General features: G+C 34.8%; 2 protein-coding genes across 6 annotated transcripts; both read left to right on the top strand.

The window, feature by feature from the left end:
- Window positions 1-3,731: 3,731 nt before the first annotated feature.
- On the top strand, window positions 3,732-8,875 carry LOC122009095. Of its 5 annotated transcripts, none has more exons than XM_042565111.1 (9): window positions 3,756-3,872; window positions 3,958-4,323; window positions 4,572-5,950; window positions 6,037-6,306; window positions 6,893-6,973; window positions 8,099-8,210; window positions 8,284-8,350; window positions 8,430-8,482; window positions 8,519-8,875. In XM_042565111.1, the coding sequence occupies exons 1-8, from the start codon at window positions 3,815-3,817 to the stop codon at window positions 8,455-8,457; spliced, it is 2,361 nt and encodes a 786-aa protein (XP_042421045.1). In that variant the 5' UTR covers window positions 3,756-3,814; the 3' UTR covers window positions 8,458-8,482; window positions 8,519-8,875. The 5 variants fall into 5 exon arrangements, 4 of the variants coding, with proteins under 4 accessions (XP_042421047.1, XP_042421045.1, XP_042421048.1 ...); XM_042565114.1 differs by having other exon boundaries at window positions 8,430-8,497; window positions 8,574-8,875; XM_042565113.1 differs by having other exon boundaries at window positions 3,732-3,872; window positions 8,430-8,875.
- Window positions 8,876-17,420: 8,545 nt separating this feature from the next.
- On the top strand, window positions 17,421-23,039 carry LOC122009094. The gene is made up of 6 exons (XM_042565110.1): window positions 17,421-17,620; window positions 17,752-17,797; window positions 18,336-18,450; window positions 19,218-19,294; window positions 22,585-22,688; window positions 22,827-23,039. The coding sequence occupies exons 1-6, from the start codon at window positions 17,480-17,482 to the stop codon at window positions 22,866-22,868; spliced, it is 525 nt and encodes a 174-aa protein (XP_042421044.1). The 5' UTR covers window positions 17,421-17,479; the 3' UTR covers window positions 22,869-23,039.
- The last annotated feature ends 264 nt before the right edge of the window (window positions 23,040-23,303 follow it).

Genomic DNA, 23,303 nt, shown 5'->3' with positions numbered 1-23,303 from the left:
CAGCTTTGATCTTTCTCAGTCAAGTATCCGATCCTTCCTTTACCTACTTGATTTTTTCTTTCATACATTGTCAAACATTGAAACTCAAGCTTAGATTAATCTGAACTTAGTTAAATGGATGAATCTTAATCGGAGGATAATTATAACAACAATGAGGAGCTATTGAATGAGCAAGTTTGACGTGGGATTGAAGTCTTTGATGCATATCCGATATTTTGATACGTTTCAAAAAAAGGTTGAAGTGCATTCAAGGACTTGACAGAGCGCACACGAAACACCCAAAGCATGTGACTCGATTCAAAAGATTTATGTTAGATTTAATCAGTTGTTCGATTAAAAGCTTTTTGCAAGGAAGCCAACCCTTAATGGTTGCTTTCTCAAGATCTTTGTTGGAGGACAGAACTGTTATCTGCTATTGATGAGGTGGAAACAATCAAATGTTTTTTTATTGCTTGTGTAGTAGTTAAAAAGAGAGAATTATGACTCCCAGACTTGGTTTATCCAAATATTATCGAATCAATCAGGTACCCGAGAAGGTTTTGGATGACCTTTTTCAGTGACCAACAAAAGGTACAATTTTGAACCTATTTGATACTTAAGTTGGTACTTATTTGATTATTTTTTATTTTAAGGTCTCCATCATGAACTTAGACAACTTATTCCTCTAGCTAAACAAAGAACTTGTTCTAGACATCTATATAAAAATTGGAAGCAAAGGAATAATGTCTATATTTTGAAGAGTTAGACCTGATATTCGAAACTGACAGTTCACCGGATCGGAATCGTTAGTTTGACAATTTTTGACAGGTCAACCCTTAACATTAACCACCCAAGACGACTACGATTTATGGTTCGGAACCGTCGGTTCACGATTCGCCAAAGTTCAATATTATTATATTAAAATTTTTAAAATTTATTAAAAAAAGAGATTGCGCTTATTTAAGTTGCCTATATATCCTCTTATGATATAGGGGAATCAAAACTCACGTAGTTCTTTTATATTGTTACTCTTTTACATTAAGAAGTGACGTTGTTACTCACTTCAATTTTCTGTTCCCGTTATATTCATTTTTTCGATATCAAAATCTTCGACTTCGTCATCTAAAAGCTGTATTCTTTGAATTCTTTTCTCGGTTCTAGTCTAATCGTCGAGTAATGGTTGAGCTTCCAATGAGTCGGAAGACAAAGTTGATAATTGTTCATTTAATATGTTGCCGCTAACACTGAACATCTGTTCCATAGCAATAGTACTTGATACTGGTCACTGGACAAGCTAAAATTTCTTTGTTAATCACAGAGAGGATGGAAAAGCTTTGAGCCTTCTGTGACCACCACTTTAGGATATCAAAATTTTCACTATCTACTTCACTAAAAACAAAAGAAGTCATAAAATAATCCTCAAGTTCCACATAGGAACCTGTTAGACCTGATGTTCGGAACCGACGGTTTACTGTTCAGAATCGTCGGTTTGACATTTCCTGTCAGGTCGACCCTTAACATTAACCGCCTAAGACGACTACGATTTACGGTTCGGAACCATCGGTTCACTGTTCACCACGGTTCAAAATTATTATATTAAAATTTTTAAAATTTATTAAAAAAAAAAGCTTGCGCTTATTTAAGTTGCCTGCGTATCCCCTTATATATGGTATATGTGAATCAAAATTCATGTAGTTCTTTTATATTTTTACACTTTTACATTAAGAAGTGATGTTGTTACTCACTTCCATTTTGTGTTCCCATTATATTCATTTCTTCGATATCAAAATCTTCGACTTTATCATCTAAAAGTTGCATTTCTTCGATTCTTTTCTCGATTCTAGTTCAATCGTCGAGTAATGGTTGGGCTTCCAATGAGTCGGAAGACAAAGCCGATCATTGTTCATCTAATATGTTGCCGTCAATACTGAACGTCTGTTCTATAACAATAGTACTTGACACTGGTCACTGACAAGTTAATATTTCTTTGGCGATCACAGAGAGGATGGAAAAGCTTTGAGTCTTCTGTGACCATCATTTTCAGATATCAAAATTTTCGCTATCTGCTTCATTAAAAATAAAAGAAGTCATAAAATAATTCTCAAAAACTTGAGGATCTTCGTGGGCATTTCGTTAGTTCTTTTAATAAAAATTATGCTTTTGTATGTTATAAATTACTACTAATAATTTATTGTATTTCAAAAATATTAGGTTGTATTCAATATTTTACATAATATTGATTTTCAGGTGTCAGAATCGGAAAGTGCTCAATCTCATTATCAGTGGATTGAATGTTGGGATCATTATGCGAATTCACTATTTTTCTTTTCCCCTCGAGATCGAGATGATGAACTTCCATAGCCTTCTTCCATTGTAGTTAAAAGTTTGAAACGAAAGTGCGTAGAAATGAAGACTTGGAGTCGAACATATGTAGAGAATATAAAATTGAGAATAAGAATAGAGAAAATGTGTGTGAAAATGATGAAATGAACTCTTTATTTATTGAGTTTGGATAGTAGCAGACATTAAATCATAGTCATTGATTAAAAAAATGGCCAAATGTTCTTAACTATTGAGAAAAATATCTAAAAAAATCATCCACACCCCCTCAATGGCTAGAAACTACTAGTTAATCGACAGTTTCAATGGTTAGAAATCGTCAGTGTTCCAATGACTTAAAAAAAAAAATTGGAACCAACGTGCCAAACTTGCTGGGCCAGTTACAATTCGATCCAATGACCCAAGTCAACGAGCAATCGACCTGTTAACCCAGTTACAACTTGGGGTCAAGCCTAGGCACTACAAACTCTTAGATGCTCATGTGCGTTCAATTGTCATGTCAATTATTATACATAATGGGAAAGAAAACCTATGTGAAGTCCAGAGACCAATCCGTAAACTATCACTCATGACACATTATCCTTCTGTTTTAAACAAGTCATTAGATAGTTTACACCTACTTACCTAAACACATCATCTCACTGATATTATTCAGAATAAAAACCTAAGATTACACATCACCCGTTATCTCTCATAGCTAGCTTTCATGGATCTAGATCTTTAATCTAATCCATGCTCATCCCCTCGAGTCCTTCTCGTGTTAGGTCTCATGTGCCAATCAGCTATGATTTAATTCTTTTGTATTAGTCTGAGACACGGGAGTAAAGAGAATTACCTTTTGCCAATTTCTTGTCCAAGAGTCCCTTACATATTCACCTTGCAATCATGACTTTGGGCCATCAAATGCATCAAGTTCCTTGAGCTTGTTCCATGTGCCACCCTTCTCGGGACTATGGTACCACGGTAAGATATCCAGATTGTCACTTAAGTACTCACGATTCGAACCTCAACTATAACATATTTATAAGAATTTTTCTTCTAAATGAGGGGTGTAACCAAAGGATACTGGATTGACCGTTGTGTACATTTTTCGATTTATCCTAATAATCGATAAAAAACTTTCATGAGACTACATCGATGACTTAAAAATAATTAATATAATTAATTAATTAATTAAGATTATCATTTTTTTTTTTCAATGGTCATCGATCACCTTTATATCTTGAGTTCATTGTTGGAGTAAAAGTGATATTTACCGATAATTAAATTAGGAGGGACATTATACTTCTGACACACAGGACCAGACATCACATTTTGCACCAACGGGTGGGATACTCGATTTAAAAAAAAAAAAAAAATGACCGAAGAGTTCGCCCGTGGGATACCTCGATTTCATAAAAAAAAAAAGAAAAAATTACGATATAATATTTCACACAAAAAAAATTACCCTAATAAATTTACGATCCTTTTCTTCTCCGTTTTACAATATCCATCCATGGCGACCACCGCCGCCGGCGACACGCAAGTTTTGGACTCCGATTCTCCTCTCTGCGGTACTCTTTCGCTATTAATCCCTTTCCCACCTCGTTTAGTCAGTCCTCTTCGTTTAATTTCTTACTCTGCTCTGTAATTCCGCAGAGAGCCAGGGTGGCGATGTCGCTGCCGACGAGACTCAGATCTTGCTCGCCGAGACCCAGACGCTCCAGCACGATGCCGCCTGGAGTCTCGATTTATACGGCAAGACTCAGCTGGTGGATGCTTGGGGTGAGAACTCCGCCGTGGATGATGCTGGCGGGGAGACGGAAGCGCTGAGCCAAGACGAGCAGGGAGTATCTCGCGATGGGGCCAACTGTAGTGATCGAGGCGACGGAGTGAGCGGGGAGCGGACGAACGGCGGTTGGGTCGACCCTGATGCTTCCACAGATGATGAGCCTGACGGGGCCAATGGGGAGGGGAAGGAGGACACTTGGGTCGATCCTGATGCATCCACTGATGATGAGGCTGGTCAGGTTTTCGATCTGCGAACTGTACAATTAATTTCATGCTTACACTCCCAAAATTTCTTCCCCTCTTGGACTTGTAGACTCGTCGGATAGGTTATATTTCCCCCGTTTTTTCTACTTCTTTAAGCTAATTTTCGCAATAATGCTAGCATAAGAACTACTGTGGCGGGGAAGAACAGATTATCCTTTGAAGTGATTAGATTTATGGACTTGTGTGCACTAATGTAACTCCATTTGTATCTGGTGCAGGCAATAGTAAGCTGGAACTGATGAGTGAGGTTAAACCTTGCGAGAATAATGGCTGCACACTTAAGATGAACAACAAAGTTCAAAAAGAAGAATCACCATATTTGCTCACATCAAATTATCGTGTTGAAGCATTAAGCTATGTAGGTTCTCATGCGCCAGGGAATCTCACCCAAGCAAATGCAACGGAAGTTGTAGATAATTTTCTTTCAATTGATTGCGTGGAATCCTCTCAAGAAGGTACAAATGGTGAAACTGATACCTTGAATCCCGTTCTGGTTTCTGGTTCAACAAGAGCTAAAATTTTTGCTGAAAAGATGTGCCGGGGACTCCCAGATGGAAAGGCAAATATCTTTGATTGGAGTGACAATCTTGAGGTGGAGGGAGGATGCCAATTTGTTTGTGAAAGAAGAGATTCCTTCTCATCTATAGGTAGGGAGAAACAAAGCCATCCACCTAAGTCAAGGTGTACAGGAGAATGTATTAAGAGAAGGGAGATGGAAGGAGCAGCATCTGAAGTCTGTAAGAAAGTCGATAGGTTAGTTCAGTCTGATTCAATGATGACAGCAATGAAAAATATCATCAAGGGTATGGACGAAAAATCAATAACTATAGAGACTCATTTAGAAACACCTAATGAAGATGAGGGTTTGCAGAATCAGTATGTTGTTGGTGTTGATACTCAAATTGCAGCTGAGGCTATGGAAGCCTTATGTCATCTGAAACCATTTAACATGGAAAGCAAGGATGCTATTAATCCAGCAGAAGAAATCTTGATGGAGAATTCTAGAAAGAATTCAAACTTGAAAAGTGCATCGATTAATATTTTTCTTGAAAAGAGAGTTTCCACTGCTAATTTAAAAAGCATCAAAAGGATATCTAAGACTAGAAAAGTGCTTTTTGTGGAATCAAGGAACGTGAACCTTGATTCACCAACAAACCTCTCCAATGAATCGGGAAGAAGTTCAAGGAGCAGGACAATAGACAACCAATTGGAAGAAGATGCTGCCTTTGTCCACCCTAAACGAAGGAGAACCAACAAAGTTGCCTCTGCCAAAAGAAACTTTAAATCCATTCATAGGGCTAAAAAAATTCGGTCAGAAGAAATTTCAGACGCACAAAAAAATTTTCCTAGTGGAGAAGTTCAAGCATCAGAAACTCCCCCCAAAAGAAAGACAGCTTCACTTGCTTTTGTTGTTCAAAATCCTCTGACATTATGTGACAAGGGTATGCCAACGTCCTTGGATTCTAAAGAACTCAAATCAGTAGTTGCACCACCGACTCCAGTGCCCAAAGATTTTCGCAGAAGAAAAGACATGTCTAGTACTCGTGTTTTATTGAGTCGTCATTTGGATAAGGGTACAATCAAGCAACAAAAAAAGGTAAATTTCATTTAATTTGACACAGGATATTGCCCTATCTTAAGATAGCTTGTATATGATGCCTCTTCTGATTTTTTAAATGGAAGATCTTGGCACGCTTTGGACTTCCATTGGCATCTTCAATTTCTGACGCTACACACTTTGTTACGGATAAGTTCGTTCGTACACAGAACATGCTGGAAGCATTAGCAATGGGAAAGGCGATTGTTACTCCTTTGTGGCTTGAGAGTTGTGGACAAGCAAGTTGTTTTATGGATGAAAGAATTTACATATTGAGAGACTATAAGAAGGAAAAGGAGATAGGATTCAACATGTCTATTTCATTGTCTCATGCACGCCAATGTCCACTCTTGCAGGTGAGTGTTAGTGCACTAAGAGTTTACTGTCTTGTTTTCTAATCATGATGATTTTTTTGGACTTTTTAGTGATAATAATGCATCTTGGAAATAGATAAAACTTACATAGAGCTCTAATACACTTGAATTGCGACATCAAAATTGAACAATCTCAGAGAAATTTAAACTCACAAAGAGAGCTCGAATTTTACTAATTGGGAGAATAAAGATATCCAAAAAAAGGCATTAGGATTTAAGGCCTCATCATTGACTGATTCTCCTAAAGATTTGACCAAAAATAATCTATCCCTAGTTACTTGGTAAATAAATATTTAAATTGTAAAGTAATTTATCCAACTAATATAAATTTTCATTACTTGGTAAATAAATAACTAAAGGGTAAAGTAATTTATCCTACTAATATAAATTTTCCTAGTCTATCTTGGCTTTCACAAAATAAAAGAACTTTAAAAAACCCATAAAATCTAAATTTTTCTATTTTTAGAAAATTCCAAATTGATATTTTTAATTTAAAATTGCATCAGATACTCTTGATCAAATTATAAAAAAATGATGGTTTCTTTTCATTTGGATAAATTTATTGCAGGGCAAAATGGTGTTTGTAACACCTAATGTTGAACCAAGTCGAGAACTTATAACAAGCCTGGCTGAGGCATCTTGTGGTCAGGTTATTCATCTTGTCGCTCATCTCTGAAAAACGTGACCAGTTTCTTGTGTATAGATAGATGTCATTTGTTGTATGACAATTAGCTTAAGAAGATTATGTTGCACTTTGTTACATTACATTTGTTATTGGATAAAATATCTTTATCTTTGCGATAATTTAATTTGGGTCGGATGTACTTGGTTCACAATATTGTCTTAGATATTTTGAAGGCTTAAGCTCCCTGGATATTTAATCAAGTTGTACGCTATTTATTATCCAATGTTTTTGGTAACTGAACTGGCTCCTTAAATTTTCTATTCCGATGAATATTATCCCAAGTTATATTGATCTCCTTCTATGTAGATTATTGCCTTCTTTTGTCTATGGAATTTGGAGGCTTGATCAATCGCTATGTGAATTTAAACTGCAACAGCCCTTGAAATGTTGAATATTTAGTGGTATTTCTTTTTGGCTTCATGAATCCCTCTCATATTATATCCACATGCTCTTGGTAAAAAACTCTGCAGCAACTTGAGTATTCATACAGTTTGTGACTTCATTAAAGGAATGAGGGCATGGACGATGAGGTTCTACTTTTGGGTGTAACTATCTGCAAGTGGAATGAGTTTTTTTTGGACCTTAAATCATTCATGTACTGCCTTTCTCGCAATTGCCTCTAATATTGGTGTGATACTGATCCTTTTCTTGCATGAAGATTCTGAGTTTTGGTGTTAAAGTAGGATGTGGGGTTATTTCTGATCTGTATAATTGATGCTTATTCATGACAAAATAACTATTCAGTAAGACTGGCCATAGAGTGATTTGCTTTTATTTTAGTTAGATTAGACAAGACATTTACTGTATTCCTCAAACTCACTACCTTTCAGTAGACTCATTAACAATCTACTAACACATGGGGAAAAGACACAATTAGGACTTCTGAGATGGTTCAACTGTCACTAAACAAATTATAGGAGATAATACATTAATCCCTTATTAGTTTAGTTAATGTCCGCTCATGGTGAAATAACCATTCCTTAGTTCTGCAGCACAAAGTGATTCTCTATTATTTTTTCTTATGTATTCTGTTCATACTCATCTTTCTACTCTTGTGCAGATGGACTAAACTAATCTGATATTACTCAGGTAGTTGAGACGATAGGGACGGCTGCAATGTTCCGAAGTGGTGTTATGGATAGCCTCCTTGTTATTTCATGCGAGAAAGATTACTCTATCTGCTTCCCTCTGCTCCAAAAAGGTGCTGTCTCCCTTGATTCAAATATTGATTAATCTGGGCTATAGATTCATTCTGAAACATAAAAACACCTCAGGATTTGATGTCTACTGCTCAGAGCTTTTACTGAATGGCCTAGTCCTTCAGAAGCTGGAATACGGGAGGTACCACAACTTCTCTAAGAACCGACTCTTTCTGACTGCATTTCTGACTAGTGACACTTTCTCGTTCTATTCTCTCTAGACACCAGCTTTTCAAAGACAATCGTTAATATCGATAAGAGAAAGCTCGTGGTCAGTTCAAGTAACTGGGTATGTGGATCGATATGCCAACCACTCTGACTTCGGTTAGGGTTGTGAGGTACATGCATTGTCATCGTCTATGCAGTTTCCTTGGATGGTAAATTTTCAAGTGTTGTGTTGTTCGGAAGTACGTCTGGGTGATTCATAACACCAATAGAAGAACAAATTCATAGGAGCGCAAGGATCTCCATGGCCTTTTCTCCAGATAGGATTGTTGAGATGGTGACTTCGGAAGTATGTTCCATTCTTCTTCTAGCAAAGTGAAAAAAATAAAAAATTGAGATTTTAGAGGGGAGAAAAAAAAAATGAAACGTACATGAAAATACATGAAGTGTGTACATAGTATTTGCCCTGGATTATTTAGTCCATCTTTATAATAATTTTTTATTAGATTTATTAAAATTTCTTTGATCTCCACTTTCAGCTTCAACTTTAGCTGATTCAGCTTGATACTCTAATCTCAGTCTATTCCAAATTAGCTCCATTATCAATTTCATCATAAGGCATATGACATTGACATAAGAAGTCCCAACTTCACTAGACTTACCAGCCTATTACAGGAAGATTATCCTGTTTAGGAATTCCTCCTGAGGGGATTTCAGGTAACTTCCTCAAGTTCCTCTAGTTAAAAAAGATGCACAGTGCTTCGGGTAGACATCAATGGTGGTTTTATTTTGGCACGGTGTGGTTGGAATCGCAATGTTGTGCTTTATCTTGGATCAAGCTTGTCTCCCTCAATAGAAGGGTTTGGGCCAGAAGAGCACATGAATGGAACATCTGAGTTTAGTAAATTAAGATTGTCAAAGGTAGCAATTGTACATGATCTAATGGGGTAAACAAATGCAAAGCAAAAAGGATTGTATGTGAACAATAAAGGGCGATAAAGGATGATTCCTTACCAAAAAAAAAAGTGTGCTCCATGGTCATATCCTTATAGATGTTATGATTACCACAAATCCTACAACAATCATCAAGTTCCAATTGAGGAACTTGTCCATTGACTCATAAGATTCAATTTTGATAGATAGAATCAAATCGACCATACTGGTTTGGCATGAATTGCAACCTATAGGATTAAGTTTCTTATGCTGCCAAAGTAGTTTTTTTGAAGGTTTTTTTTTTACAAATCTTCTTTCTAAGTAAGTTTAAATGTTCCCACATTCTTTCCTTTACGAATTTATTAATCAAAACAGGATTTATGTAAGTCAAACTTAGTTGTTCAAATACCAGATAGGATTCTTGTAGCAAATAAGATTTCGATGCATCTTGCGGTTCGTGCCCTGACAATCTCTGCGAACTTGCCTGTGCGAGTTCTCGGACCGCAAGCAAACGTGACTTGAAGATATAAACCCCGTAACGGGTAAGTCCCCATGGACTCTGGAAAATAAATGATTGGGAACAATTTAATTGGATATATCCCGGAAAGGCTAAAGTCTCCATAAGCTCTGAAAAGTAAAGGATTGAAAATAACTATGTTGGGTACATCTTTGGAAAGACTAAGGCTACGTTTGGTTGGGTGTAATGTAATCTAGCTTGTAATGTAATCAAATTTGTAATGTAATGTAATGTAATCTTGATTACATTACTACGTTTGAAAATGTAATGTATGTAATATTTGATTACAAGGATGATTATATTCTTTTGTTTGGTATCTATTATTTTTTATCATGAATGTAATTTGTATTATTATAAAATGACAAAAATGTCCTACGACCTCTACTGACGGTCGCCGCACTTCTACCGGGACGGTGGACTAAGGGTATATTCGGTATTTAAATTTTGGTATGACGGTGATCTCGTAATGTAATCGGATTACATAGCATTTGCTTTGTAATCCAGATTACAAAACTTCACTACATTTTGTAATCCAGATTACATTATATTACAAGTTTAAAAGTGAAACAAACAAAATAATCTGCCTTATAATGTAATTAGGATTACATTACAAGGCAGATTACGTCCTACCAAACGCAGCCTAAGTCTCTATAGACTTTTGGGTATATCCTCAGAAAGACTAAGGGGTTACTTGTTTGGAGGGTTTGGAATGAGAATGGAATGAAATTTGGTGCTTGATTTGGGGAAGTGATGGTGGGACCCACGGAATCATTCATCTAAATATAGGAATGGATCATTATTGAATAATATGGGAGTATTAGGAATCATTCCGATTTCATTAATATTTGCAATCATTCCCTTACCCAAACCAAGCGCCCCCTAAGCCTCCATGGATTATGAAAGGTGAAGACTTGGGAACAATCCTTTTAGGTATGTTGTCGGAGAGATCTTACAGATTCCGAAGTACATGGACTCCATGATACATTGACTATGTGGTACACAAACTCAGGAGAGATCTTACATATTCCGAAGTACATGGACTCTATGGTACATTGACTATGTGGTACACAAACTCAAAAGTGTAAGACTTAGAAATGGAAGATAGGGAATGCCCCTCGTGGGAATATCCCCAAAGCAATTTGACGGTCAAGATACATTTTTGAGTAAGCCCCTTCTAATTCTTGATTTCAATATTCTTCATGGGAATATCGTCCCCTCTGATTATATACTTTTACTATTTCTATTAATACTTCTATTAATAGTCCATCAGGAGACTTCATCAGTTAGGCCCTAAGAGCAATCCTCTCTGGACTTCTTCCTTGCACTCCTATTATTTCGGCTCTTCTAGCTATTCAACTTTACTAATTTTCTTAGAAGGGAAAGTCCAATCCACCACAAGTTGTTAACAATCATGCCGCAAGATCAGTACTTGGTTTTCTAAAGACCTTTCCCCTGGAGTTTAGCTACTATCATTCTGCACCTAGCTGTAGACCCATCCTGCCTGCAGCATGATGAAAGTTGCTTATTGTCAGAAATGTTCCGTCTCCCTATTACAGAAAGGTGAATTGACTTGGGTAAAGAGGCACTATAAATAAGTTTCAGGAGCGTTTGGTTCTTTCCTAAGAATAGGAATTGAAATGAAAATTATTATATTGTGAAATGAGAATGAGTATGAGCATAAATATCACTTTTAAAAGTAATGTTTGGTTAGTTGCATATTTTCTATTGGAATAAATTAATTTTTTTTTTTACCCTTAATGGAAAATAAGAAGAAAAATTAGATGTGAGAGAAAGATGAATGTGAGAGAAAAATATGATGAAAGAGAATGATGAGAGAGAAAATATGATGAGAAAGAAAGTGTGATGACAAAGAATGAAGAGAGAGAAAGTGTGATGAGAGAAAATGAGAAAAGAGAGTGTGATGAGAGAAAATGAGAAAAGAGAGTCTGATAGGAGAGAACATGATGAGAGAAGATGAGAGAGAAAATATGATGTGAGAGAAAGTGTGATGGGAGAGGATGAAGAGAGAGAAAACATAATGATAAAAAACGAGGAGAGAGAGTGTGAGGAGAGAGAAAATATGATGAGAGAGAAAGTGTGATGAGAAAAAAAAGATAACAGTGAGTATGATGGGAGAGATTGAGGAGAGAGAAAGTATGATGAGAGAGAAAGTTTGTTGAGGAAAAAAAAAGAGGGAGTGTAACAAGAGAGATTGAGGAGAGAGAAAGTGTGATGCAAAAAAAAGAGAAAAAAGAGTGTGATGGGAGAGATTGAGGAGAGAGAAAGTATGATAAGAGAGAAAGTGTAACGAGAAAAAAAGAGGAAAAAGAGTGATAGGAGAGAGAAAGTATGTGATAAAATGATGAGAGAGAAAATATGATGAGAGAGAACAAGGAGAGAGAAGTGACATGAAAGAAAAAATAAATAAATATATTTTGATATTTGATATTAAAGGAGAAAATTTTAATTTTATGTCAAGAGTATTTTTGGAATAAGAGAATATTTTTTATTGATAAAAATAGGATAATGACTCATTGAAGGGGAGGTACATGAGAATGAGTTATTACCTAATTTCAAGGATTCATTCGCTTATTTGTATTTCTATTCCTATAATCCAAACATTAACAATGATAATCAATGATTCTCATTTCCATTTCTCACTTCTATTGTTCTAAATCAAACGCCCCCTAAGAAGGTCGTTTTGCCACTGCACAATTGCTTCGGAGACACATCATCCCTTTATGTTGTTACATAAATACTAAATATCAATATTACATTTCACTTGTGATCACTTATGGATTTTTTGCCTCTAGGTCGTCAATCGTATCAATGATTTATGCTACCCTCGTCATCTTTCATTGTTCATTTATAGAGTCCATCTTTTGCTAACCTGTCCTACAATATGTCTTGTTAGAATTTTTTTTTTAATCCCTTTGATGCTCCACACTATTTTTTATCACCTATAAGCTCACCTCGTTATAGGTCATCAAAACATTAATTGTTTCATGCTTCTCGTCTTAGAATTCATTTCTAAAATGGATTTGTCAGATTGTGCAGAGTGAAACATTTCAACTTCGACAGGATTTTTGATGTATTTTAGAGAGAAAAACCTTTAAACTAGACAAGAAGATGTCGTCGGTGTTGTGAAAGGATTGCTAAGAGCCTGAACATTGTAGCAAAAGATGAAACGCTCGCTCCCAGGACCCCCATCGATCGGATCCACTGTCATTGTGAGGGAGGTAAATCGCAGCACCCGAACTAACATGGGACAGACCGGGTGGGATACAGGGATGGGAGATTTATTCCCCCGTTGCCACTGAGTTTCGATCCGGTGACCTCATTGTAGCAACTTCCGCCCCATGCCATCTTGGATGACCCACGGGGTCCCTAAGAGCCTGAACATGTGGCAAAAAGCGATTCGCTCGCCCCCAGCGCCCCCGCCAACCCGTCTCTAAGCCAACACAGAGGAGGTAAATCACGGATGGCTACTAGCCATTAGTGCAAATGGTCAAGATATGTGGGAGGTTATGCTCGGTCACGCCTAGTTTCGACCCCAAGACCTCATGTGGCAACACCCCATGTCTTAACCATCGCACCGCCCCAAAGGGACCCCTAAGAGCCTAAACATGATTTTAGATATTGTTGATGATGCCAATGCCAATGCTATTGAGGATTAGGTTTTTTTGGGATGCTTAGAGGTTTTTTAGGGTTGTAAACAAGCTAAGTCAAACTAAGTTTTGTAGTATTTAAGCTTATTTTATAAAGTAATTGAACCGAGCTTAAAATGAACCAAGCCGTTAAATGATTGTTTAAACTTGGCTTGATATTTTTTTTTTTATGAGCTTGAGTTTGGTTCGTTTAGATGTTATCGAGCTCTCAATTCAAGGTTTTTGATTATTTGAAACTTTTAGATTTTAAGGTTGTTTGATTAGTTATTGAGTTTGATAATACAAATTTATTTGTTTATTTTTGAAAGTTTCTTTATTTATTTAGCAAGTGGATAAGAAGTTTATTGATGAACATGATTCATGAATATTGTTTACGAATATCGTTCATGAACATTATTCACAAATATTGTTCATAAATATTGTTCACGAATGTTAACGAGCTAAATACATATGTATTTATTCAAGCTTGTTCATTTAATTGATCTCTTGTGTATATTGAACGAACATAAACAAGCTCTTATTAAGTCGAACACCAAACTTATTCACGAATATTCAGTTCATTTACATGCCTAAGTTTTTTAATTACTAAAATAGTATTTTAACCCAACAACATTTGAAAAGGTTGCGTGTAGGTTGACAAATTTTATTGTGCAACACTTCAATTGATTTGGTTGGATGGGATGGTTCAGATGATCAGGAAGCTTCGGTCGGAGATTGTGTGCTGAGTGAAAATAGAAACAAAGATTCCATTGCAGCCGGAGCTAGCCAGGAGGGACTTTCGTGTTCAAGTTTTTGTTGGGAATACAATCAAAGTCCCACATTAGAAAAATATGAAAAAGATCATAGGTTTAAAAAATGAAAGATATTTTTATTGATATGAGACCTTTTCGAACATGTCAATAGTGACCGGATGCTTAAGTAGTGAACTCTAAGTGAAAAGTCAAAGTAGGTAAAGATGATCGGATACATGCAAAAATCCTGGGAAGTGAACCAAGACCATAAGAATAATGGTGATCCTTCGTTTAAAGAGAAGATTGTTGAGAATAAAATCAAAATCTCATATTGAAAAATATAGAAAAGATTATGAATTTAAAATATGAAAGATATCTTTATTAGTAAGAAATTTTTTGGGTAAAGCCCAAACACATTTTGAGTGCTAAATGTTTTGGTAAATATGAAACTGTTAGTATCAATCCTAAGAGCCAATTATAAGATGATTGGCAAGGGACATATTGTGTTGTATTTTATTAGTAAAAGGTAATATTTATAGTTATTATTATATTTACTTCAGATATATATCAGTTGAATAAGTATAATAATATTCTAGGGTAGTAAGTTCTAGTTTACAATATATTAATTTGTTGAATTAATAGTGCGAGGATATATATATATATATATTTTCTTAACTATTTCTAGTCAATCATTAATATTCAAGGGCAATATTAATATGTTGAGACTAACATATAGGTCAACGGATGACTTAATCTCACAAGTCATAGATACAAAATATTAAGTTGACATGGGTATATATTAGATAATATTTACTGAATAGACCCATTATGAGAATGTTTCATGGATTGTTATATGAGTGTCACAAACATTCTCATATTAATTATTAGTATAAATAGTTCTTAGACCTGAAGTCACTACATTTCCCTACATAAGAAGTTGTGTACTTTGATGTCGATAAACGTCACCTGTAACAAGGTGAATTATAAAGTTGATCACTGGGTATGTAATAATTTATGCAGAGGGATGTGAGTGATGTAGGTAGAATCTATCTCTTCCATATGATGGAAGTGATATATGTGAACCTCTTGATTAAGTAGGTCTACTAAAATAAATGACCATGCTCAAATAAGTTAATATGAGATATTGAGCTCATTTGGTTAAGTGAGTTTATTTGGAGATCAAGACACACAAAGATTGATAAGACGATGATACAATCTATGTCTCATAGATCAATCTAGATATCAAGGATAGAAGGATTGAGTTATACAAGATAATAAACACATATAAGTTAAGTCAGATCTCGACATTCTCGTAACTTGGATAGCAATGATGCATTGCTTGTATATCTAGAATAGTTTTAGGAACACTGCCAATATTACAAGAACCTATTGGGTCACACATAAAGATCATGTTGACTTGGAGATTAATTAATTTTAATTTGATTAAAATTGTATAAGTTTGAGCCTTAATTTTGAAAGTGATTTCGGACTTTATTATGCCCCAACATAACTATAGAGCTCACTAAGATAAACAATAATAGTCATCGGAGAAGATGAAGAGTCATCAGAGAAGATGAAGAGTTCATCGGAGGAGATGAAGAGTTAATATTTACTCTTTAAGAGGTATAATAATAGGGGGTGAAAGAGAGGCGAACAGGAGCCAACGACATGGTCGCCTCCCCTCAATATAAACACATACTTTTCGTCCCCTCGATTTGAAATTCCTGGCTCCGTCCCTGATCATGGTATATATCATTTCTAGCAAGATGATGAGTGGGATGTGACAATCCATTTTTGCTCTTCTATTGTCGTATGTGAAGAGAGAGCTCTCTAATTTTCGAAGTTCTTGGAGAAGAATCGAGAGACTTACTCTTGTGGATACCATAAATGCGTGGACATTTTGATCGTGTTGAGATATGCTAAAGCATTAGTGTTGTTGTTGCCAAGATTATTCTGTTCACACAACAAAGGTAACAATTTGATCAAAACATGTATTCTGCATTTGCTTGGATTTCTGAAGGGATCATTTTTTTTTTTACTATGTATATATATTATTTGTCACAATAGATCTCCTACAGAAACTCCAATATATTAATTGGGTAATAAGGAAATTTACCTATTCGGTTCAATAAATTATCGTTATTCTCTATATTGTAATTGGTCTAATTTAATAAAATAATAAAATTTTGAAATAAAATTTATCATGAAGTGCAATGTTATTTTATTTTTTCTAACATAAGGTGCATTTTATAATGAAAATAAGGATTGTCATTACACTATTTTTAATACATTAGGAATCTAATTGAGAATAAAATTAGCAAATATAATTTTCTTATTTAATCTAATGATAAATAAATTATATAATAATATTATTAAAAAGATTTTCATCTTTTATAAAAAATGACATTAATTATAATATTTTTGCTTTTGACAAATTAATGAACCATGTAACTGAACTTTCTGAATATCAAAATCATGTATTTAAGTTTTAAAATTATCAAATCATGTACCTAATTTTGTTTTTGCCCCTTCGAATTGATTCAGATAATGTTCATCAGTACAGTAATGTCCTGAATTGATTGCTACGTTATAATAATCGATTAAAAAATATGATTAGTATTTAAAAAATTATTACTTTCAATATGACGTATGGAAATAATATTTAAAGACATAAATATAATCTAGAGAACTATACGAATATATAAAATCTAGTTATTTCAAGGTCTGTAGGTCCATCGATCGATTTTGACCTAGTTTCGATTAAACTTGGCTAATTGACATAGAGAGCTTAGAATGACGAGATTTTATGTATTCAGTTCTCATGATTATTATCATGTCCTCAAATATCATTAAAATACATTATATTGAGAGTAATGTTTTTTTTTTACCTGAGTTAACTCATTTAGTGTTTAAAAAATTATTATTTTCAATAAAAAATAAAAAAAAATGATACAAGTAGAGGATATCATTTTCAATAAAAAAATTATTATTGTCATTGCCATAATGAATTTATCATTTTTTTATTTTTACAGGATACCTAATTAATTAGAGGATAGTAATTTTATTACAGTCGAATTAGGGGTCAATTTTCATTGGATAAACGTAGACACCTAGAATATCTAGAATGAGCGTAATGACGTTTATTCCGGCATGATCAGACCGGGGAAACATGAACCGGTGCAGATCGAACCGGATGCGAAGCTTCTCTGGATCGCCACGCGATAAATCCATTTGACGGGGGCTTCTTGTCAACGGCAATGGACCTCATGGAGATTGACGTCTCCCCTACCTCCCGGCCGAGAGGAGCTGCGGCGCAGCCCCCCGGGGCAGCTTCCAAACACCTCTTCGGCCTTCCCTCCCGCGGCTTCTTCTCCTCCACAGTGCTTTCCTCCAACCCGGTACTCTTCCCTCCTCATTCTCCTTTCTCGGAACCCTATTTTTTCCTTTCCTAAATTTCCTCAAACTGCCTTCTTCTTTACATTGGGAGTACTTCACTAGAATTCTCTTATGATTTAAGATCAATCCGTAGGGGAAAATGCGCGTGTATGTGTGTGAGCGTGAGACGGCGCCACCAGGTGGGTCTCCCTCCCCCATTCACTTTCGTTCGCTGGCTTGATCTCACATTTCTCCTTTTCTCAGAATTGCAACTTGATCACATCAGAATAAATGTGCAATATAATCCTTTTACTTGTTAAGTCTTAATTCTGATAAAGCTTAGTTGAACTTGACATTTAGTTGATCTTTTCTTGAATGGGGAAATGTAGTTGCACTGCAGTCTTGGTCAAGCTGGCACTTTGAGCATATTTACGTTACATTACTATATTTTCTTGCAGCAACTCTTTATTGCTCTTCATTTTCTGTGCTCATACTTTATTGCCTCTTTGTGTTAAGTGTAGAAATGTCTACTGATCCACTGTGGATTTATGCCCTTCGATATATGGATTAGTAGGAAAAAGTGAAACCATCTACAATAGATATTTTCCTTAACTATTACTGCACAACGTTTTTTACTGCATCGATATATCCTTTTCAATACTTTTTGTTTCTTATTTCTCACAGTTTCAGGTAGTCACAAGGTTAAGATTTCTCATTCTTAATTTTTTTGTCTATTAGAGGGTCAAGTGATCGAGACAACCGACACAACAAACATATTGATAAGAGCTCTCCAAATCAATAATCTAAAGAATGTAACTATCAAATCTTCAACAGATGGCTGCACTAGTAAAAGGTATCATTCGCTGTTTTTTTTTTGCTTACAAATCACATGCCTCTGTGACTTCATTTTCTACATACTGGCAGTTGAATATTCTCGTATTTAAATTTTTCCTTGCAATACAAGATAGTGTGGAATACCCAGAATATGAAAATGAAGTTTGCATCAACGTTCTCCATCCCACTCCCTGTTTTAGTAATTTCCTGCCTTTTTTCAAGTTAAGAAAACAAATGTAAAGATAAGGTATGATTTATTTCAGGTGGTGCTTAAGATTAGAAGTACTAATTGTAAGTATGGTTATAAAGAGATGCTTTTGGACTTGGAGATGATGTGTTTAATACCTAGATCATACCCAGTTGAATAACATAGCTTTTCAATGTATCAAATGCAATTTGATTAGTCTTCTTTCATCTCTATTTTTGTGCTTTTATTTGTATTTTGTCGGCAAATTTCCAGTTGAAATTGCTTGCTAGCATAGTAGATGTCCATTGCACTTTTGTTTCCAATTTCTGTTTTACACTCCAGTTAGTTGTGCAAGACATTATTGTGCGTAGCATATTAAACAATTTACTGTCTATATCCTTGTTTCAGTAGTAGAAGGCTGCTGGCTGTGGTGGTAATCCACAGTCTCCAGTTACTGGTATAAATTTCAATCTAGCAAAATTTGGAGAACACATTAGGGTTTGGGGGGTTTAACTTCAATTTTCTTCTGTAGAGTTAAACAGAATATGGCCTATTGAACTAGTGAAGAACTGCATTTATATTTTTTTCTCCATCTCTAGATCCTTTCGAACTTCAGAAGGGAGGGTCTCTCCAAAAAAGATGAAGAATACTTCCGTGTCTACTACTAGTCATCAAGGTACTTGATTATGATTTAGTTCTGTAGACATGAATGATGAACAATTGATGTGGCTCAAAACATGTATTGCACTTGCTTGTGATTCCCTTTGGTATGTTTGTGTGTTTTTTTATCTGCATGAGTGAAACTCTGTGTATCATCCTTGCATAAGAACGAACATGGTTGACAATCAAATAAAATAAACTTGATTTGGTTTTGCATGAACCCACATTTTAAGCCCCCTAAAACTAATTGATTAATTGTTGTGGGTTATCTTTCATCTGTCTTTTTTATTATCAGAGTTAATGGTTTGATAATCAACAGAAAAGGTGCCTAAACCACATAGCAATAAAGCTTAATCAGATTTTTATACGACGAGCTTGTCGCCCATAGGTGATGCAAGGAGCTTTTGATATGCAAAGAGTGACATTAGCATTCATAGGTGATGCAAAATAGCAAAAAATTCTCACTTTGTATGTCTAGTTCAGATTAAGAATCTTGTCTATCAAGTTTATAGGATTCCTTTAATTATTACCAACTTAGAATATAGAGATATTTCAAACATATTTGTTCACCGGAATAGCTATTCCATTCTTTGATAAATTTCCATGAAACAAGTGTTTATATGTTTGGTTGAAAATCAACTTGGAATACCAATACTGACAAATTGTTATACCCTCCTAGTGCTTAGCTTTTTCTTATATCAAATTTAGTACTTTTTCTGATATAGTTGAATTGTAGTTCCATGAATACATTTTCCTCTTTTATTCCTAATCTATTCTATTCACAAAAAATAATCTACTCATTGTCAATTTCTACTATGTGAACCAAATAATTTGCAGGGAATGATAAGTGTTTGTGTTTCCCTATTAGGATTAAATGATCAAGTCAAAATGGATTTTGGGATAACCTAGATGAAAGAAGAAAAGAACATCTGGTTACTTTTAATAGTAGTAATTATATTTCATTTTTTTCACTATGTAAAAATAATAAGGATAGCATTAGGTAAGATTTAACTAATTAATATTCACTAGTATTATTAGATATATGTTTTCAAAATTGTATGCAGATTTTTTTTAAGTTTTAGAAGAAGTCACGCCTGCCTCGGGAGTATAATTCCCCACTGACCTGGAGACACCCCACTTGATAACTATATAATAAAAGGGAACCAAGAGTCGTACTAACAATTACTAACTCAGGATCACTGAGAAATTCAATAAACTTTATATATTTATTTATGTATTTTTTTTTTCTACAAGTACAATGAGAACGTATAAAACAAAGATCATGTTAATATAACAAAAATTTATTGACATAAAACCAAATCAGGAATTAGCAGGTCGATCTTTAAGTTACTCTATGTACTAGCTGAAACCCACTATAATATCAGAAGAGTGCTTTTGCTTGCAAAACTAGAGGTCAAAGAAAGCATACAAGAAGCAAAATTTGCTAAGTGGGTAAATCACAAAAATATGAATGAATTTAATTTTATTTAAGAGGTTAAGAAATCAAGCAAGTCTAAATTTTATATAACAACATTTAAATTCTTCTTTGAGTTCTTTAATTTTAACATATATAATTATATAAATATATTTATAGTAAGCTATTATATTCATTTTGGTTGTTTATCAATATGTAGAGTTAATACTATCACTCTACATCATTATCATTTTTTATCACCAATTAAGATAATTTTTAATTATCATTATTCAATCAACATAATCAGCATATATAAATGCTACTAATTATAAGTTGGGTAATTTAACTATTAGTATCAGTAAATTCACTACAAGAAGTGAATCACTCGAGTTAATATCCATAGAGCATAATAATGTCATTTGACATATGGGCTAAAAGTCCACACGGGTAGTATACAATAATATAACGTTATCATGCAAATAAATATTGATTACGGGTAACCCTTTGCTATCACATCCTCCTGTGATATATTTTTTTTTCCATTTAACATTTTATTATTTTACTTTAATTCTTCTTTTTTGCCATATTATTGTATTTTGGTTTCACATCTTATCAGTTAGTCCCAATGATTAACTCAAATAATTCTTTTAGCATAAATTATGATAATTTAATTATGTATCATCATATGGTTTGCGGGTAAGAACACGAAAATATAAGTATCTACGTCAAGATCAAGTAACATGGAAGGTCAAGCATGAGTTTCAGTAACAAAAAAAACATACCAAGCTAGATTAGTGTAGAATTGAAATTGAGATAAATAAAATTGATTATGCTAGCCTGATTAGGCTAGGTTGATCAAATGTGTCAGACAAGCTTGGTGGCTTGCGTGAGCCAAGCAAGCTAAGAGGATTTAGAGGACTGAAGCCTCTTGGGTGACCCCAATCAGCTAAGCAGACTGAGTAAATCAGCGAGGTTGGGCTGACCAAGTGGAACAGTCTGGGTCAGATGAGCCAAGATGACACATTTTGGTTGTGGGCCAGTTAAACATACAAATAGGACAAATTGACCAAGCCAGTTGGGCCTAATAGCTATGAACTGAATGGACTAGACGGGTTGACTAGACCAACTGAGCCAAGAATGTTATGTGGATTGGTCAAACAGATGTATCTAATGGATGAGTCAAATTAAGCATTATTAAAGAGATCTGATGGACCATATAAGTCTAATTGATCGGGAGAACTAGACAAACAAAAGGCTTAAATATAAATTGAAGCATTATACTAGTTAATACCATTTTTATTATTGCAACCAAATAAAAGAATGAAATAAATTCTTCTTCTTTTTTATTGCATTCCATTACTAATCTCATTCCAATTTCATTTCCATCTCATTCATTTGTTTTATTTCAAGAATATTGAGAATCAAAATTTCTGCACCAAAACATACACATTGAACCTTATGTAGCTATTTCATATTCCAAACCTTAAATACTGACTGTGTTGATGCACAATGTATCCATTGTTTTTCTGGCACTACACCATTTTTAGTTACATTGAAGATGCTTCCAAGTACACCGTTTCCTAGTGCATATGTAAGCTGGATAAAAGGGTATACACTCAGGTAGGTATCAACATACCATATGAAATTGAATAATTCAAACTCATCCATCTGTGCATACTTTATATGCTACGAAATAAACTTATAAAGTTCTTTTGTCAAAATCAATTTTTTTATTTACTTGTTTTGTCACACGACTTGGAATTCTCAACTCAAATCCTTTAGCAATCGTACTAACGAAATTCAAACAATTTGAATTATTCGGTTGTTTAGTTTGGCCTCCTGTATGAAGCAAACGCGAGCTATATTTTCTGCTAAGAAATTCTATTTGACAGGGAGTTCAAGTACTGAATTTTCTGAGAGAACTCTTCAGACGATGACCGTAGAAAGATTGCGTACACTTCTGAAAGACAGAGGGTTCTCACCCAAAGGGAGAAAGGCAAGGATTTATTTCTGTATTTCCACGCAACTGAAAGCCTAATCATCCCAAATTTTTATAAAATTAGATGCGTGTATATCCTGATGTTTAACACGTGCTTTGTTTTGCTTATTTTATGAAACCTTAACTTTTCTACAGGACGAGTTGATTGCACGGCTGAAAGGTTCCGACGAACCATAGTGGAGGCTGTGAACAAATTACTAAAATAGTTTAGGTAATTGTGGATTCAGCTCTGTAATCGGTAAATTGTAGTAATATTAGTGTGAATAGTCGCAATCCGTCAGGATACTTGGTGTGGAAATAGATGTATTTTCTTGCAACTCTAGTGAACTAATGTGTTTTGGCAATCTAGTTCGCTCGCTATGTTGTCTTTTTATCATCGTCTTTTCATTCAGTTGTTTCATGTGGTTCTTCGCTCATTTCTTTTATGTTTCAGTTGGGAAAAGACATGATATATCGGTGATTAGTAAAATTAGCCTACTTGATAAGGATTGAAAAAAGACAAACCAAATAGATCCAACCCATTTCTTGTACACCTTGAATGCATTTTGTTCGCGCCTAGCTCTCCATCAAACCACAATTGCTACTATCTCATCGTGTATAGTTTTCCTTTTC

The sequence above is a fragment of the Zingiber officinale genome, chromosome 8A, assembly GCF_018446385.1.
Source record: "Zingiber officinale cultivar Zhangliang chromosome 8A, Zo_v1.1, whole genome shotgun sequence".
Classification (NCBI taxonomy): domain Eukaryota; kingdom Viridiplantae; phylum Streptophyta; class Magnoliopsida; order Zingiberales; family Zingiberaceae; genus Zingiber; species Zingiber officinale.
This window is presented reverse-complemented; position numbering and strand designations above follow the sequence as displayed.